Source organism: Canis lupus, chromosome 7 (assembly GCF_011100685.1).
Source record: "Canis lupus familiaris isolate Mischka breed German Shepherd chromosome 7, alternate assembly UU_Cfam_GSD_1.0, whole genome shotgun sequence".
Lineage (NCBI taxonomy): Eukaryota > Metazoa > Chordata > Mammalia > Carnivora > Canidae > Canis > Canis lupus.
The window spans coordinates 8706998-8726730 of record NC_049228.1 but is presented as its reverse complement, the minus strand read 5'-3'; the positions used below and the strand labels follow the sequence as shown (position 1 = coordinate 8726730).

The 19733-nt window shown below is 46.4% G+C and overlaps 1 protein-coding gene across 1 annotated transcript; it reads right to left on the bottom strand.

Annotated features, from left to right (window-relative positions):
- Positions 1-663: 663 nt before the first annotated feature.
- SERTAD4 (SERTA domain containing 4) lies at positions 664-11740 on the bottom strand. The gene is given in 5 exon segments (XM_038542055.1): positions 664-3023; positions 3025-3429; positions 5359-5474; positions 6673-6864; positions 11667-11740. Coding segments are annotated over 4 exon segments (1071 nt in total). The 5' UTR covers positions 6848-6864; positions 11667-11740; the 3' UTR covers positions 664-2648.
- Between the last annotated feature and the right edge of the window lie 7993 nt (positions 11741-19733).

The following is a 19733-nucleotide window of genomic DNA, read 5'->3' as shown; positions in this document are numbered from 1 at the left end:
CAGTTGTCCAGCTAGAAGCTCCAGTTGGTTCTGCTGAGCAGATGTCTGGGCCCGAAGCTCAGGTGAGTGCTGTGGAAAATCACCAACTCTGTCATTTACAATTTTGGCCATCAAGAGAAACATTACCTGATAATGCTAGTGGCTTCTAAAAAGCAAAAGGATGTCATCTCTTTCATATTTAAAATCTCTAGGATGGGGATCCCTGGGTGGCTCAGCGGTTTAGTGCCTGCCTTTGGCCCAGGGCGTGGTCCTGGAGTCCTGGAGTCCCGGGATCAAGTCCCATATCAAGCTCCCTGCATCAGGCCTGCTTCTCCCTCTGCCTGTGTCTCTGCCTCTCTGTGTCTCTCATGAATAAATAAATAAAATCTTTTAAAAAAATCTCTAGGATGTATCACATTCATAGTAAGAATGCTACTTTTGACAAATTAAGCTTCCAACTAGCTTTCTCCCTTTATCAAATATTAGCCTCTAAGAATAACATTAATACAAAGTTGCTTGGAAAACCACCAGCCATAATCTATAGCTGTTTCAACCATTGACATTTGGGTCATCTTTTTGACAATTTGACATTTCATAAAGCAACCAGCTAGGATGCATCCAGTATGTTACGCTATTTTTTGTCAGAAACTTTGCAAAAATGAATCTGTTCTTGAAGATAAAACCTTCTTGATAACCAACCACATCATTTATTAACATTGGCCTCCTAATCCACAGAAATCTAAACGCACACATTTGGATCATTCTGAAACACCTGTCAGATTGACCTCTTAAAGTAGTCTTTCATTTTGAAAACTCCTGTGTGGCCACTGCCCACCAGACCTCTTGAATTTTTTAAAGGAGAAAGAGCAACAGAAAAGAGAAACATTGCCGATAGTCATTAAAATAAAATCGTAATGAATTTTGATCGTTTTAATAAATATATATCAAGAAAACCTCACTTTATTACAACACGTTCATATACAAGCATCTATCATCTAAGTTTTCAACATCAAATGTTTATCAAATATTGAAAATAAAGGACAAAACATTACTAGACTATTTAGCCATAACACAAGAACATGTTTTAAAAATTGGTCCTTGTGGACATTGTCCAAATGATGATCCTACTCATACACTGTATGAATGAGACCTATATTTAATATTAATAGCAATAATAAAAAAGCTTTATCTTGGAGAAACTGGGAGGACTTACTTATTTCCTCCGTTTGGCATTTGGTTCCCGTGAAGTATTGTTTAAGGAGGCCCTAGTCAATTAGCAACCTTGGAAATTGGAATACAGTTTAGCAGGAGGAGTTGGCTGGAGTAGAAGGAAGGACGGTCAGAGGGGCACTCTGAACACTCTTGCAAACATACAAATTAAAGAAATCATTGAGAAAAACGTCGACCAAATACATGGTAGCTATTGCCAACTGAGTCCCATTTCTCCAAAATAACTTTCCAAAAACTAAAGTCTTTACATTCTTTAAGATAAAACCTCATTGATCACCACATCATTTATTAACATTGTGCTTCTTAATCAACAGCAAAAGTCATATATAAAAAACCACATGCTTTTTATAATCTAAACGAGTGAAATGATGCAAAACAGATTAAAGTATAATGCATGCCACTGGTTCATGAACTTCATTGGACAAGAAAACAAAACAAAACAAAAACCCAAAACCCAAAAAACCCAAACCCCAGCAACGGACCGTTGCCATAGAAAAGCTCAAGCAGCTTAGTGCTGGTTTCTAACAGCTCTATTGTTTCCCCCATCCCTTTCTAAAAATGCCAAATCCAAAAGCAATTGGGCATCAAAAACAAAGGAAGAATAGAGATGTTGAATCAAAAGTTGAACACAATAGTTTCGAAGTTAACGGTTTCCAAACAATATTGATCCACCCTGTGTATTTTTTTTCCTGTTTGTTAAATCCCTGCTGTAACTCTGATTTATCCTTAATTTTCACATTGGCAAAAATTAAGATAAAGTAAGGCACCAAAAATCGCCCTGTATAACACCTCTCTAACTGCCTAATCACGCATCACAGGCAAGCCAGGAACTTGCAGGGATTACCCTTCTACATATTGTTGATTGCCGCACCCAGACAGGTGTTTCATTATGTTACATCCTATTTTCATCTGTCACCCAAGACTGTTAAATACAAGTACTTCACAGCACGGTGAAGCCACTTCATCTAGCTCCCTGTCTTCGGTCTTTTATTCAGAAAAAAATACTGTATCATAGAGAAGAAGCAGGCATCCTTTGCTGGTTATGTTGGTTTGCTTTCCAAATAACTACCTCATTAATTGGCAAACATGATGCAGTTTCTTAGCTAGTGACAGGCTCCTTGGGGGGGTAATGGAAAGATCACAAGGGCACGTTGTCCCCCAGTCTAATCTACTGACCTTTTCTGTAGGACAACTAAGGTATACTTTTAAGCATTAAGTCAACTGTTTTCTTGGGAACATCACCACATTTATAAGTAGCTCGCTGATGCCTACTATACAGATGTTTTATGCAATCTGCTCTCCAGGCATTAAAACGACACGGCATGTTCATGGCATAATTTTATCAGTTGTACAAAACTATAAAATCCATTCAAAATAAAATTTATGAGAGCTAATTGATCATGCTGTGCATGCTTCAGAAGTTTCGGTGAAAAGATGGCTCATATTTTACTCCCTTTGCCACAGCACGGTTTGTTACTTGGTGAAGGCTCCTTTTTCCTTAAGGACTTTTTCCAAGACTCACTCACATTGCTTTTTTCATCATATCCAGTCTCAAAATAATCGTAAAATTGGCCTTTGCACTCAAAAGCAAGGTCATTTCCCCCAGGTTCATGGCTTAGGGGGCCACCATCCCTGCTGGTGTCATTATTTGCTTTCTCATCACTTACTGGGGCCTTTTCCTGAACACCTAGTGACCTGACATTAGTGACAAAGATTTCATTGGCAGGTACCTGGCCATCACCTTTGTAAACAGGTGCGCTGCCTACATCAAAATCCACCTGGTGGGAACAACTCGGTAAAGGCAGAGGGGGGGGAGGAGGAGGAGGAGGAGGAGGAGGAGGAGGAGGAGGAGGAAGACGGGGCAGTGGTGGAGGCACTTCCGACACTAGCATGGAGAGAAAGGGGTCCATTTAGGTAGTGACCACCACATTCTTGGTAAAAGCAGCAGGCATGAAACTTTTCACACTCCTCTTTGGCCATCCGTGGTCGTTTCCGGTAAGGACAGTCTTGAGCCATAAACCACTCTTGGGCGGAGGTGCCATTGAAAGAGCAGGCAGGAAAGCACCAGTTATTCTGCATGATGATTTCTCCATGGATCCTTTTCATCAAATTGTTTATAAGGACAGATCTTCGGAGGTACACTTCGGGATCATCGATAAACTTTAGCTTTTCTAAGGACATATAAAGGATGTGGGCTCGTTCCTCAAAAATTGAGATGGTCTGAAAAATCCAAAAAGGGAAGAGAATTCAGAGGACATAGGCTATTACATGTCAACATGTTATCACTGTGTATTTCTTGGCAGTGTCTGGATCTGGGAATGCTGGGGTCTTGTTCCCCCAACTCCCGGGGTTCATTTAGGGAACCATAAAGATCCCTGATGTGGCTAACATCCACCCTTCCAGACTCCACGGTGTGGTCAAGCACCTGGGAATCTGGTCACGGTGCAGACCTCAGTGGGGACAGGTCAGGTTGTTGGCATTTAGAGAGTCCAACGGGGAAAATGTAGAAAGACAGAACACTCATCTACACTGCTGGAAGTCAGGGGAGCAATCTCTCCGGAGGACAGAGAGGTAGTAATGAGGGGTACAAGGAGGGGGTTCTCAGTCGCTGGTTATGTTGTTGCTTGATCTGGATGCTAGTTACACGGATATGTTCATTTTGTGAAACTCAGCAAGCTGTACTCATAGGACGCTTGTGCTTTTCTGTGTATATACAAACCCATGCACATGTGCGCACACACACACACACTCACATATTATGAGGTCAATAAAGATCTTTTGAAAGATGTCAAAATGCAGGTCACAGTAAGTCTACTTCAAATCCTGGCCAGGAGCATGAGAGTTGCTTTCAGGACTGTCTCTCTGAGAGACAAGGGTTTCACACTTGCAATTACCCTTACGTGATAGAGGGACAACAGGAACTGAGGCTCAGCCCGACAGGATCTGGCAGTGAAGGGCCAAAGTAGGCCTCCTTCCAGGGCCAGGCAGGAGAAGAGAGGTGGGGAGGAAATGGGAAGACTCACTTCTGGGCAGTAGGATACTATCAGTGGGTGATGACTGGTACAAATCCAGCAGCCACTGGGAAAGGCTACAACCGTTAACACAGAAATGAAAAGAGGAAATAAACTGCTTGTGTCCTGGCAACCAGCTCTTCCAGATCATTAAATTAAAAAAAAAAAAAAAAAAAAAAAAAGCCACCTGGTAGCATGACCTGAGGGGCTGTGAAGGAAGCCAACCTAGGTTAACCAAAGGCAGGAACTATACATTCAGGGAAAAGCCCAGCAGCACCTGCCAATGCCTGCCAGTGTCGTCATGAGCAAGGTCAAGGCAACATCTGAACGACAAGCTTATGGGGTGGTGAGGAGAGGGCGGGGAAGAGGAGACAGGAAGAGGAATCGAAAAATCCAAAATCCTCTCCGTACTTCAGACAACTATGGTCTGGGTTATATCCTCCCTGCTGAAATCTGTAGACAGTTTGTAAAGGAAGAGAACCATAAGGAAAAAGAACTGGTATCTGGAAAGCTTAGGTGGCCAGTTTCATACTTCCAGGCATTTCTTGGATCCCACTATTTTCTTCTTACACATGCAGAAGAGACAGCTGTGGTCTTTTCTAGGGAATGAATTACAGATTTTAACAAACTGAACAAACATAATGAATGTACAACGAAGTGCGTGTTTCTACTTGCGTGCGCACACTCAAGGGGTAGTGAGGCCACCTCCAAGGGGTCAAGAGAAGCCCTGGGGGACCGCTCCCAGGTGGGCACACACAGAAGTGGCACTGGCCGTGGGACCTAGAGCTTGGGGAGGGGGAAGATGTCGGGAAAGAACACGCATTTCTGCACACGCGTGAAAACACGGGCTGCTCATAACCACTAATGCAACTTGAGAACAATCAAATCAGTTGTAAAAAAGATGTTGCTTGGATTATATAATTCTGTTATTTCTGGGTAGAGGAGCTCCTGCTGGCTCTTTCTTCAACTACTTGTGAAAATAACACAGGACCCAAAAAAGTGACAGCGATTAATATGGCTCTGCGGAGAAGTGGCTCGTTTTCATTGCTTGGGTGGAACAATTCTGGAAATGGATCAAGCAACTGTTACAAAGTATCTTTAACTCTTAATAAAAATAATGACTATTAAAAAAACATACTTTATGGCTACAGCTGCTGAGTGGTGGGTGAAAATCCTCTTCTTCCACATACTTCCTCTTAAAGTATGTGATCTTGGATGTTGTTATAGGATTTGAAATTCCCCTGTAATGTGATCCTGTGGTAATAAATCAGATATGACAAATGACATGCGGTTTGCCAGAGGTTCTCCAAACAAAATACTTTCCTTTAATTTCCTTATAGAAGATGACTTGGCTACATATTTGTCTGTACATGTGGTGATTAAAAATAAACATTTGTCTTAACAGTTGTTATCACACAAAATTCTGCAACCCAGGTGAGGCAAGGATTTCTAAGTAATCATAAAGCAAAAGGGACCCATGTCAGCACTTGCTAAATAATCAGAATCTTAATTCTATACACAAATAGCAAAACTGATAAAGGGGAGAATAGCATTTATTCAAACTGTTTAATTAAACCCATAATAGGACACCACTGCTCAAATTTATACATTGTTAACTGTAAGCACTAATGACCAAATAATTCTAAAATATTACTGGCTGTAGATAAGGAAGGAGATGACTAACTGCACACTGGAGTTATAATATTCCTTCTCTCAAAATACGAAACTGAAAATCTCTTAATTTAAAATCAAAATTTGGGCTAACCAACGTCCTTTTTTTCTCTCGCAAGCATGTCACGTGTCAACCATGAACTAAAGTGGGGTCTAATTTTTAAAGAACAGAGCTTTTAATTCAAAAGGAACTTCAAGGAGTACTTATTTTACATTTTAGGTTGCTGTTGTTGTTGTTTAAAGTACACCACAACACAAAAACCCAAGGAACTTACCTTAGAATACTAAGAGTAAAGAACCAGGAAGAACATATTTCTGTGTTTAAAAACATTTTTCTCCTGAATACGAAAGCCAACTGTGTGCTTAATAAAAAGAGGAGACACATAGCTTCTGGCCCAAAGTGCAGATTCCTTTATGTCTCATGGGATAAAGATTTCATTGTCAAGCTCACCAGGGCTTGTGTAGCTGGGAGAGAACCGTGCAGCTCCCCACGTGAAATATCAAAATCTGGTTTGGTTCTTTTAAAAATATAGGTGGCAATGACTTACGCAGGAAGCAGCAGCACATGTGGACTCCTGTTTGAGTGCAATTTAACGATCACCCCTGGTCCTGTCCCTGGAGCCCTGGGCTCACTTAGGAGAGGTGCACAGGCAGCCTGCAGCCTGGGAAGTCTCTGGAGCAAGTGCTCTCTGAGCTCAGACGGGCGCTCCAGACACCACCCCCGCCCACTAGTCTGGCTGCAGAGCCGCAGAGGGCAGCAGGGGAAGGTCAAGGGCAGTACCTGCCAGTGGGGGACCGGCTCCCCGGTCTCCCTGGAGAGGAGCCTGTGCTGGCCCAGGGGGGCTCGGTCCTCCGTAGCTGTCAGCCTCCCATAGCGTCTGGTACCCAGCAATTTCAGCAGCTCCTTCTGAGACAATGGGCTCGCAGAATCTATTCATGGACAGAACCAGAGTCATCTCTGACAGCCTCAGATCTAAAAAAAAAAAAAAAAAAAAAAAAAAGAGAGAGAAGAAGAAGAAGAAGAGGAAGAAAAAAAGAAAAGGAAAGGAAAAGAAAAGGAAAAAAAAAAAAAAAGAAAAGAAAACAGCCCTAATCAAGAGTAAGCCAGGGGATGGCCTTGGCATTTTCATTCCTTTGCTTTGGGAAACTTTTACTTCTCGGTCCTCCCCTTCACCCTGAAACATTTTATTATTTTTTCAAAGGAAACCTCAGCAAACTCTCTCACTGCTATTAGCTCAGCTTCTGTGTTCAGCAATCTGCATTTCATGGGCGGATCTTTAAAATCCCATTTCTTATTGTTCTCAGATTCCCCTCAGCCCTCTTGGAGACAGCTGCTTTGCCTCCTAAACACATTTTCCCCCTGACCTTCCTGCAGAAGACGCACCGCTAAGAGGCAAGTCCAAAACCCTGGCGCTTCCTTTCTATTAATAAGGCAAAATCAATTTTCTGGTCAATCCCCCCCGAGAGTCTCCTTTGATGAATTCTGCTAATCAATCAAAAGAATAGGGTGGGGAAGCAGATATCTCGACCGTAATCCCTACTGATGCTCTCAGGGGTTCGGGCTGTGCGCCTGCCCCCTCTTCCTTTCCGCAGGGCCGGTTGCTCTACAACATTCTGGGGCTCCCTCCACTTTCTTCTCCCAAAACGAAGCAGACAGAGACACACTTGGTAGTTGTTTCCACCAGCCCTGATCGGCCTGAACTGGATCTGCCTCCAGTCAAAACACTGTAAGATGAAGACAGAAAATTGGCTCCAGTTTCAAGCCGGGAGTTGCAGCCCCACAGGAGCCAAGCACAACATCAACGGAGCAGAGAGAATATTAAACAGGAGCCAGGGCTTCGGGGCCAGAGGCAGCCGGCAACTCTTCCCTCCGCAAGGCCCAGACACAAGGCAGGAACTTTCCAGGAGGCACCACGCGGCTGCCCGGGCCCCAGTTCACGCCCTTGCCTGGGGCCTGCGGTGATGCCCGGGGGCTCCTGCGGGGCTGGGGCGCTCAGGCTCCCCTGGGTCCCCACTGAGGCCCGAGGCAGGGTCAAGGGGGAGTTCAAGGGAGGGACAGGGGTTTGCTACTGAAAGCAAAAGGACCTACACGGGGCGGAGATCAGAGGTGACAGCAGAGAAAAGCCTCCGCGCCTTATTAACCGCCAGTTCCTTTGACAAGACCTGAACCTCCACTAGCTCACTTTGCCATTTAAAGAACTGTCACGAAGAGTGATGTCAGGCCTGCTTTCTGAAGACTGTCTTTCAGATACACGCTAAGGGTCTAGTTCGTGGCTTCTTCTCCGAATTACACAGCTCCTAACGTTTTGGGGAGAGGGCAAAGCGAGTGGGGTTTAGGGGGAGCCTGTGGTCACCTATTCTGTTATCAACCAGGGTCCACTTCCAGGTAAAAGAAGGAAAACCACCAGGGGAGGGGGACATAGCTTCACGGAAGTGACAGTGTCCCTCTGGCTAACAGAGCAGCTCTTGGCAGCAAGGACTCTATCCTTTATCCACGCGTCCCTCAGATCCTCAATTCTGTCCCAACCTCACTGAGGAATGAAGCCAGGCCTTCCGTGTCAGTGGCTGGAAGGAGGATCCCGCGGACTTGGGCCGCTGAACCACCTACCCCTTTCTCTTTTAAAATGCCCTCCAAGGAGGCAGCAGCCAAGGGCTTGTTAGAAAACCTTATTACAAGAAAAAAAAAAAGAGAGAGAGAGAGAGGTTCGAATATTCTCTAAAAGGAAATGGTGGGACATGCCATTTATTTTGCTCTTGAGTCATCAGGAAATTTACACTACATTGATTTGATAAACTAAGCTATTCTGTCTATCACCCCTCAAACCCGGCATCCAAACAAGGTATCAAACCTCATGATAATTTATTCCCTGGGAGACTCTCATAAATGGTCTGATTTCTTACCCTATTATAAAAAGACAGTTGTATCAGTAAGTGCTTTTGCCAGGAGCACATGAATTGCTGCTTTTTCTCAGTAGCCCTCCCTCATGGACTGCAGCAGTATTTTCCAGCTTGAAATTCACACTCACTTTTGTGCTGGATTCTGGGACTAAAACGCAAGCTTTTGGTCTATGTCGAACTTTTATGACATAAAGCTAGAGGTTGACAAATCCACGCCCCTTAGGAAAGTGAAGCATGTGTAAGCCCCCTAGAAGCAATTACCTTTGTTTAATAGGACATTATATGGGCCCTGTGCTAGTTTGTGTTCCTAAGAGTTTATTTCCATTTTAATGACTTATCGTTGTAGCTTTTTTGGCTGTTAAGGATTTCAAGCGTTTCTATTTGCTAGTATTGATTCCAGCATATGAAATCCTATCAGGATGCATTTGAATTTGAAACACAGCATAGTCCTTTTATCTTGGCTCTTTCTTTCCATTATGATATCTGATTTCTGTAAGTTTTCCTTGCTTTCGGACTTTGGATTATTGGGGAAGGGGGTTGGAAATTTTCCAGTTGAGTCCTCCTAGTCTGAAGAAGGCGAATTCCACATTCATGAAGAATTGGGAGTGTTCAGTGCTATGCACCAATGTCTCACAGGACTCCCTATTTGTATTATATGTGCAGATCCAAACTGTCACTATTCTCTGTATGATGAGACTTACATTTTGATCCTGCCACCTAGCTCAGAAGTTCAAATCCACAATTTCATGTGCTGTTACCATTAGGTATAACCACAAAGACAGACATTTATGGTAAAATTTGTTTGTTTTTAACATCGGGGGTTAAGTGGATTCAAAAGAAGGTTGTTAAAGTGTGTTTTGTCTACACATGGGTTTAAAAAATAAATAAAAAGGTCCTAACCTCTTATGCCTTGGGCTCCTGCAGGTCTGTCTTGTCACCCAACTGGATGTAGTAGAATGACACCTCAAGCATTCCCAGAAGGCTGAGGGCTAAAATGTCACGGTTCTCCAGCAACCGCTCACAGCAAAGTTACAAGGCGTGGCTATACCATTTGGTTTCCCCAGATGAGTTAGACTAGTTCTTTCCACGGAGCCCTTGTAATGCTAATAGGAGTGGCTGGCACACAGGACAGGATGGCTATAGATTCAGTGGCACCTAGGGTTTAACAGGGGCTCCTGGTCATTCTTTGCCCACCCCTCCCCCCATCTCTCATTGGAAAGGAGAGAACATTAAGAGCATGAAAGCAGCTCGAGATCCGATTCCACTACTGAAATGAAGAGAAGCAAAAGGCTGACGTTTCCAATGCACCTTTGATGCTGCCAGCCCTACATGTGCTGCCCAGGTGGAATCAAGCCCTTGGCCTGGACGTTGTCCTCAGCAAGACCCCAACAGCTTGTCCAGCTGCTGCTGCTGCTGCTGCTGCTGCAAGGGGCTGAATGGGTGGAATAAAATCCTTCAACCCTTCTACTAAATAGACAGACGTCGCTTTTCTGCTAGTCCCTGCAGTACACCTGTCTGCCCTGGGAAGTGCATTTCTCCGCTGTAGCTTGGAGAGGCCAGGAGCTTGAGGTCAGGTCCCCGGGCTAGGGCTAGGGCTAGGACCGCGGGGGCCGGGCCTCAGGGAGAAGACGGGGTGTCCGGGCATCCGAGCTCTGCTGGCCGAGCTCCCCATCCCAGACTCCAGACCGAGGCGGTGAGGCTCGGGGAGCCGACCCCCTGCAGGCAGCACGTCCCGGCTCCCGCACAGACACACCCCCGGGGGTAGGTGCGGCGGCCCCGAGCCCTGCCCGGGGACGCGAGCGGAGCCGGAGAAAGTAAACACCCCCCAAGTGTCTGGGAACAAAGGCAAGTTGTCTTCCCCCCCGTGCGGGAGCCGAGCGCCTCTCCCGAAGAATGAGACCTATTATTACTCTTTCTTTCTTTCCTCCTTCTTCTTTTTCTTTTCTTTCTTTCTTTCTTTTTTTTTTTTTTTTAAACAAGTTTCCTTCTAAGGGAAATAAACACCAAAGGTAGGATTCCAAGGAAATGACTCACGGCGGCTGGCAGGGCTCTGGCGAGGCTGGCCCGGGCCCCGCGCTCCAGCCGCAGCCGCAGCCGAGGCCCCCGCCGCCGCCCGCCGAGCCCAGGAGCGCCCTGCGCGGCCCGAGACCGGGACCAGGACCGGGACCGGGACCGGGGCGCGGGGGTCGGGGGCGCGGGGGGCGCGGGGGGCAGCGCCTGCACCTCCCGCGGGCGGCCGTCCTCCCCTCCCCCTCCCCCCGCAGCCGGGCGCTCGGGAAAGTTGCTGGGGCCCGGGAGGCGGGCGGCGGGCGGCGGGAGGCGGGCGGCGGGCGGGGGGCGAGGCGCAGGCGTGGGCCGGGCGGGCAGCAGCGAGCCCGCCGGGGAGGTGAGCTGAGGACAGAGCAGCCGCCGCCGCCGCCGCCGCCGCCCGCCGCCCGCCGCGCCGCTCGGCTGCCGGGGAGGAGAGCGCGGGGGCGGAGGTGGCGGAGGACAGAAGGTGTCAGCTCCTGCAGCTCTTCCTCCTCCTCCTCGCGGGCGCGCGCTCCTGACATCCACGGTCCCTCCCTCTCCACCTGCCCCGCGCCGCGGCGGCAGACCCGGGGCACCGCTCCTGCCGCCCCCGCCCCCCGCGCGTCCCCCGGGGCACCGCCGCCCAGGACCCCTCGGGGCTCCCCGGCGCCGCATCCCCCCGCCCGCGGAGGCGGCGGGTCCCGCCCCGGGAAAGGCCCCTCGGCGCCCGGCGGGGTCCCGCTCCGGGGTCGCGCCCCGGCCGAGCCCCGGCGGGGGGGGTGGGGCGCGCGCCGCCGCCCGCGGGGACCGGCCCGCGCCCCGCGGCCGCCCGCTGCCCTCCCCGGCCCGGCCCGGCTCGGCTCTTACCGCGGGGTCAGCCGGGAGGCGGCGGCCGGAGCGCTCGCGCCGCCGCGGGTCCGCTCGGGGCTCGGCGCCAGCCCGGCCGCCGCTGCACAGTCGCGCGGGGCCCGGCCCGGCGGCCCGGTGGGCGGAGGACGCTGGTGCGCGGCGGGCGAGGGTCCCGCAGGTCCCGCCGCCGCCACTGGGGCGCCGCGCCGCCGTCGCCGCAGACGGTTATGGTAATGAGCGGCTCTGTCTAGCGCGCAGCGTGCGAGCCCCGTCAACCCCGAGTGCCATCTCCCCGCGGGCCTCGGAGGCGCGGTGCTGCAGGATGCCCCCGGGGGAGCGGGGGAGCATGACAGGCGCGCCCGCTCTCCCGCCCGCCCTCTGCTCAGGCGGCACGCGGGGCGCCTTCCCTCACCCCCACCCCAGCCCGCCCCCTGCCTCCTGCGCTCCTTCCCGCCCTCCTCCCCTCCTCCCCGCCCTCCCTCCCCCCTCCCCTCCCGTCCCCTCCCCTCCCGGTGCCCGGGGACACGCGGGCGCAGCTCCAGCCCGCAGCCCAGACCCCACGCGCTCGCGGCTCCCGCCCTGGCCCCGGGGGCTCGGCTCCAGCCCGAGAACCTATTCGCTCTGCAACCTTCTGAGCTGTCCACCCCCCCCAATCTTTTTTTTTTTTTTTAATTTGGTTTAGTTCTGTTGTTGTGTGTGCGTGTGATTAAAAAAAAAAAGAAAGAAAGAAAAGAAAAGAAAAGAAATCTGTGCCTTTCCCACCCTTTGCAAAAAAGACTTTCTTCTCCTTTGCCACAGCAAACGGAGATGAGAAACAGATGTCTTTGCAGGACCGAGCAGTTAGGCTCCCCTCGCCGCCCGCCCCCGCCCGTTCCCCTCCCCGAGCTGCGTGTGTATAAAAAAGCAACACTGGTCCTACTGCAACTTGAATTGGCAACTCTTTCTGGGTGGGGAGCCTCCGGGGAAAACCTCCAGGAAATAAAAAAGTAATAAAGGAGGTTGTCCTTGGTCAAGGGAATGCAATTCGAGCCCCGGAATCACATTATTTTGCAAATAGTAATTTTCCCCTATATTAGGCTCAATTGGAGTTTGTTTTTTATTTTTTTTTTTGAGACATTAATTCATAACTTCTGTCTGGGGACTCCTCCGTAGTCGAGATGGGTCATTTCAGGTGTAATGAACACAGAGCTTTGGAAAGCATAGACCTAATAAAATCGGGGGGTGGGAGGTGGGGGTGGGAGGGGAAGGCACCTGCACAAAAGTGTTACAAAGACTATAATGTTTGTTTACTGCTACTATGCCAGATGTGCTAAATATAACACTTCTTTAAAACAGTGATCCTCCGACTGTGAAAAACCAAACCTCTTGCTGCCTGGCTCCCTAGGAATCAAGGAGAGACACAGACTGAAAATCAGGGAGGAGAGGAATAAGATCAAGGATGAGGATTAGCATCTGCAAATTGAACTCTATCTAATTTGCATGTTTATTTCTTAGAATTGTAATTAAATTTGTGTAATAAATGTTTTCCATTTCATTTGTACACTTAAAATTTGGGTGACTGACGTGCAGTTAAGTGAATTTCTTTTCTTTTTTTTAAGCCAATGTAGTTTATTCAATAAAGCGGCAAACAAATATTAGACATAATTAGAACTAATCTACTTTGAAGGTATTTTTGTTGAACTTTGTACACTTAAAGACTCTCAGAGGTTTTAAGGGTATTAGGAAGCTGAGCAAAGGCAATTATGCTGAAAACAGACTAACTCAACAGACTTCCAGGAGAATTATTTCATTTTTTCCAAAAAGACATTTCAGGGTTGCATGCCTAAAATTGGGAGTTGGGCATCCATCTTGGCTTTATTCTGAACCATATTAAAACCATATTAAATTGCATTGGCTCATGGACGATATAGGCCATTACGATAATAACTTGAGAACTGTGAAGATGCCATTTTGTGCAATCAGTGGGTGTTGCATGCCCCGGCTTATGGGCAAAGCATCACTTTCACTTGTTGGGAGGGTGGGGGGAAGAGGAGGGTAAGAAAGAGGAGGGCAAGGAAAAGCAAAGCACATAAGATGCAAGTACTTGAAAGTCTAAATCGGGACCTAAAACTGGTTAGTGTCTAACTCAAATGAAGAACTAAATGTGAGGGCTTGGAGGCATGGCTTATTATTGTTTTTATCTCCCCATATTAAAGTTTTATAGCATTTAAAGGACTATGGGGAAATCCCCACATACACTTGGCTGTGTCAAAATACATAAAACCAAAAGGAGCAAATTAAGCATAAAATTGAGAAATAACATGAGACCAAGTATCAGCATGGGTTGCTTTGGCATCTTTTGGAGCTTTGGCTCTGAGAAATGAGCCTTCTGGGAAATTGGCATTGCCCTTGGGTGGGGAGGACTCTTGGCTTTAACGTTACAACAAAATGACATCACGACACAAGTATGAAATCATTGCACTTCACAGCACCCTTGTGGTTTTGGGTAGGAACTTGACCCTGTCCCGTTCAGATAAGTTAGGTCAGCATGTTTTACTAACTAACATCTTTCCCTGCCCTACTTTTTAATCTCAAGCTTAAGAGATTCAGCGCCCAACTGTTGACAACATGAACTAATGTCTACAAGCAGAAGAGTTAGTCAAACCTCCATGGAACGAGAAATATCATTTCAAAGTTTAAAGTGACTTTCCGGTCGAAGATGGCAACATGGGGAGATCCTGATCTCACCACCTCCCACAGACACGGGGAATCTTCAGCTACGTGTGGAACAATTTTCTCTGAAAAGAAATCTAAAAACTGGTGGAGCAACCTCTTCACCTGGGGCAAGCAGAGGAAGACCCCGCATGGGAGTGGGTACAAAGGGCTGAGATACGGTCTCACCCTAAACCCCATCCCTGGTACAGTGACCCATAGTCAGGAGGGAACTCAACCCAGAGCTTCTCCTGGAGGATTGAAGGGTTTGTACCACACATCAGGCATCCCAGCTTTTAAGACTGGTGTCTGAGAGACGAGCCCCAAAACATCGGACTTTGAACACCAAGGGGCTCATCTTCTGCACACCTGCAGGGCCATAAGACTGAGAAATGACTCTTAAAGCGTCCTTGCGTAGATTCACTCCCCACCCCCCAGGGCCCAGTGCAGAAGCAGCCCTTTGAACAAGCATCCAGACTTTTATGTGAACAGGACACATTTCCTAATTTTATTTAATTTTTTAAAAAAGATTTATTTATTTACTGGAGAGAGAGAGGGAGAAAACACGAGTTGAGGTGGGGGGGCTAAGGGAGAGGGGGTGAGAGAGAGAGAGAGAGAGAGAGAGAGAAAAGCAGACTCCCAGCTGAGCAAGGAGTCCCACATGGGGCTGGATCTAAGGACTTGAGATGAAATCAAGAGCACTGAGGGGGCACTTGACGGGATGAGCACTGGGTGTTACTCTATATGTTGGCAAATTGAACACCAATAAAAAATAAATTTATATATATAAAAAAAGGAGTCCAAAGCTTAAGCCACTGAGTTACTCAGGTGCCCCACATTTCCTAATTTTAAAGTATTGGTGTATGGGGAAGAAGGGGCCTGCTGAGATATTGTCTAGGGTTGGAAGCTGATGGGTGCTACCTTCTTGCTCGCTCTCTGCCTTGTTAAAGCCAGCAGCTGCCATTAGTTTTTTGCTTTCCTGCAGGCTCCATCTTTATGTTCCAGCCAGTGGAGGGGGAGGGGGGGTAGTGGTAGGGGGGGAGGGCATTTTGCATGATCTCCCTCTGCCCTGCTAAAGCTGGTGAGCACCATCACTACTTTCTTTCTTCTTTTTCATTTTTCAGTTTTCTTTCCCTTTTCATCCTTTTCCTTTTCTCATGTTCTTTTCTTTCTCTTCCTTTTCCTTAGCAGGTGCCTTCTTTCCATTCCCACAATGCTTCGCTCCAGCCAGCGAGCACCATCTTCACACTCTCCCTCTGCTGTGTTACAGAGAGCCAGCATCTCTCAGAGGGGAGCTCCTAAGCGCATCTGGTGCTCCGGTTTTCCATTTGGTAACCCAGTTTTTGCGGCTACCACCCAGAGGATGGCCTTTGATTGCCTGGTCCTCGAGGCCTCCGGGGCTTGCATTCTTGGGTCCCATGGGGCTGTAACAATTGCAGAGATAGCGCCGACAGACTGTCATTCCCAGCACACTGCACAGATAGCAGACTGAAACTCATTCCCAGTTTTTCTGAGCAAGAGACCTATTTGTTTGTTCAAAAGCTGTGGCCTGAAGGTCAGGCTTCTGGTTTGCATACTTACAGGCTCATGGAGGTGCCCTCAGGGAACAGAGGCCAGTGGACACAAACTTTGCCCTCTCCCTCTGCCTCGTTCCAGCCTGCTGGTATCTTCCAGAAAGAAGTTTATACCCTTGTCTGTTGTCCTGATTTTTGTGGCTTCTGCCCGAGGACACCTCTACATTGCCTGGTTCTCGAGACCAGTGCAGCTTATATTTGCTTTAGGTCCCCGTGCTGCAGCTATGATAAGTTAATCGGCCTCTTTTACAGAAAGATGCAACTCCTGGGTCTGTTGGATCTTGCTATGCTATGGCTGTGGTAGCTGTTTAAGAACTCTTGGTGCAGGACCTTTGCACTCTCCCTTCTGCTGTACTCCAGAGCACTAGCATCTCTTGGAAGGGAGTCTTTATATGTGTCTGGTACCCCAACTTTTATTGTCAGTGCCCTGGTTTTTATGACTATTGATCAAGGGATACCCATTATTTGTGTAGCTATGGTAGGCAGGGGGTTTGCATTCCTGAGTCCCGTGGGACTAACAACCAGAGAGACAGTCCTTGGCAGACTCCCACCTCCAAGACACTGCACAGACAGCTGACTGAACCATATACCCAGTCTTTCTGCGAAGGAAGACAAATTGCTAGTCCTAGAGCTTTGGTCTTAGGGGCAGGCTGCAAGTTTGGCACACATCTAGAGACTTTGGAGGTGTTCTGTGGGCACAGAGGTCATGGGATGTCATCTTTATAATTCCCTTTTCCCTACAGCTCACTGGTATCTCCCAGCAAGGAGCTGGTACACTGGTTTCCTAAATTTTGCAACTGCTGACCAGGGAACACCTTCAGATTGCCTGGTTCTGGGAGCCAGTGGGGCTTATGCTTGTGGTCTTAAAGGCCTACATATATTAACATTGTTTAAAAGCTGCTGCCTGAGAGTCTAGCTTCCAGTCAGCCTGAATCTAGATGCTCTAACATGCTCCCCTTTGGGACACTGACTAGTCTTGGCACCCCCACAAACACTGGGAGCTATTAAAAATAAAATAGGCTGCTTGGAAAATCACAAAGGATTGAGAGACAACCAAGAGTTGGGGCAGAGTTGAACAATGTTTCATCTTCTATACAAGGCCGATCCTACAAGACCAGGTGAAGTGACTATTTCCTCTAATGCATAGAAACCAACACTGTCAAACAAAATGAATAAACAGAAAAATATGTTCCAAAAGAAAGAAAAAGATAAAACCTCAGAAAACAACCTTCATGAAATGGAGATAAGTAATTTATCCAATAAGAAGTTCAAAGTAATGGTAAATATGTTCACTGAACTCGAGAAGAATATATGAACACAGTGAGAACTTCAACAAAGGGACAGAAAATAAAGGAAAGCTCTAAACAGAAGTCACAGAACTGAAAATATATTAAATGAACTAAAAAAAATACACCAGAGGGATTCAACAGCAGACTATATGAAGCAGAAGAAAGGATCAGTGAATTCAAAGATGGCAGAGGAATGCATCCAAATAGTGCAACAAAAATTAAAGAATAAAAAAAAGTGAAGATAGCTTAAGGGACCTATGGGCTAATATTCACATTATAGGGGTCCCAGGAGAGAGAGAATGAGAGAGATAAAGAGAGAGAAACAGAAAACTTATTTGAAGAGCTATTGGCAGAAATCTTTCTAACCTGGATAAGGAAACAGTTATCAAGATCCAGGAAGCCCGTAGAGTTCCAAAAAAGATAAAACCAAAGAGACCTGTACCGAGACACATTATAAGTAAAATGTCAAAGTTAAAGATGAGTGGGGATTCTTAGAAGCAGCAAAAGAAAAACATCTTGTTATACACAAGGGAACCCCCATAGAACAATCAGCAGTTTTTTTTGTTTTTGTTTTTGTTTTTTTAGGATTTTTAAAGTTTATTCATGAGAGACACACACAAAGAGAGAGAGACAGAGAGAGAGAGAGAGGCAGAGACACCGGCAGAAGGAGAAGCAGGCTCCACGCAGAGAGCCTGATGAGGGACCCGGTCCTGGGACTCCAGGATCACACCCTGGGCCTAAGGCAGGCACTAAACTGCTGAGCCACCCAGGCGTCCCAATCAGCAGGTTTTTTATCTATAACTTTACAGGCCAGAAGGGAGTGGCACTATATATTTAAAACACTGAAAGAAAAACATTTCCAACCAAAAATACACTACCCCTAAAAGTTATTCAAAATTGAAGAAGGGATAAAGAATTTTCCAGACAAGCAGAAGCTAAGGGATCTCATCACTCTAAATCAGACGAGAAATGTTAAGGGACTTCTTTAACCTGAAGTACAGGGGGTATTAATTAGTAACAAGAAATAATATGAAAGTATGAATTTCACTGGTAAAGGTAAATACATAGGAAAGGTGGTGGATTAATTCTTAAACAGCTTGTTGGGGTTAAAATAAAAGACAAAAGTAGCAATAATTGTAGCTACAATAATTAAGGATATACAAGATAAAAAGATATAAGATATGGTATCAAAAACAAAACACATAAAAAAACGAAAAACAAACAAAAAAACACATGGTGGCCTGGTAATAAAAATGTAGGGCTTTAGGACACATCTGAGGCTAATGAGATGTAGGATCCTCTCTCATGATGCTGGACAGCAAGCTGTAGCTCTTAGTCATGCAGACACATGATCATGAGGGTAAACAACTGATATATTTACAACCATTCTGTACCCACACAACCATGTTATTTTCCACTTTCACTACTGTGTTCAATCAATTACATGAGATATTCAACATTTTATCATAAAATCGGCTTTGTGGTAGATGGTTTTGTATAACTGTAGGCTAATGGGAGTGTTCTGAACATGTTTAAGGTAGGCTAAGCAAAGCTAAGATATTTGGTAGTTTAGGTGTATGAAATGCATTTTTAGATAATGATATTTTCAACTTAATATTGGATTGAGATGTAATCCTACCATAATTTAAGAAAGATCTGTATAGTGTTAGGATCTAAGTTGTTATATGTAATTTCATGTTATATAATATAAGCATATAAGCAAAAACTTATAGTAGATACACAAAAGACAATGGGAAAGGAATCTAAGTATAACACTAATATATATTCAAACCACAAAGGAAGAGAGCAAGAAAGAAGAAAGGAATAGAGAAACTCCAAAACAGCCAGAAAACAAAACAAAAATGGAAGTAAGAACGGGCCTTTCAAAAAGTACTTTAAATGTAAATGGACTAAATTCTCCAATCAGAAGACATGGAGTAGCTGAATGGATAGAAAACAAAACTCGTTTATATGATGCCTATAAAAGACTCACTTCAGGGATCCCTGGGTGGCGCAGCGGTTTAGCACCTGTCTTTGGCCCAGGGCGTGATCCTGGAGACCCGGGATCAAATCCCATACGGGGATTACTAGTAAGGAGATTGAATCAGTAATTTAAAAGCTGCCTACAAACAAAAATGTCCTGGACCAGATGGTTTCACTAGTGAATTGTACCAAACTTTCAAAGAATTAACATAAATCTTTCTCAAACTGTACTGAAAAATAAGAGGAGGGAACATTAACAAACTCATTTGACAAGGCCAGCATTACTCTGATACCAGACAAGGACAAGCACACCACAAGAAGGAAAAATTACAAGTTAATATTCCAGACGAACATAGATGAAAAAATCCTCAATAAAATATTAGGAAACCAGGGACACCTGGGTGGCTCAGTGGTTGAGCGTCTGCCTTTGGCCCAGGGTGTGCTCCTGGAGTTCGGGATCAAGGCCCACATTGGGTCCCCTGTGGGGAGCCTGCTTCTCTCTTTGCCTATGTCTCTGTCTTCTCTCTGTGTCTCTCATGAATAAATAA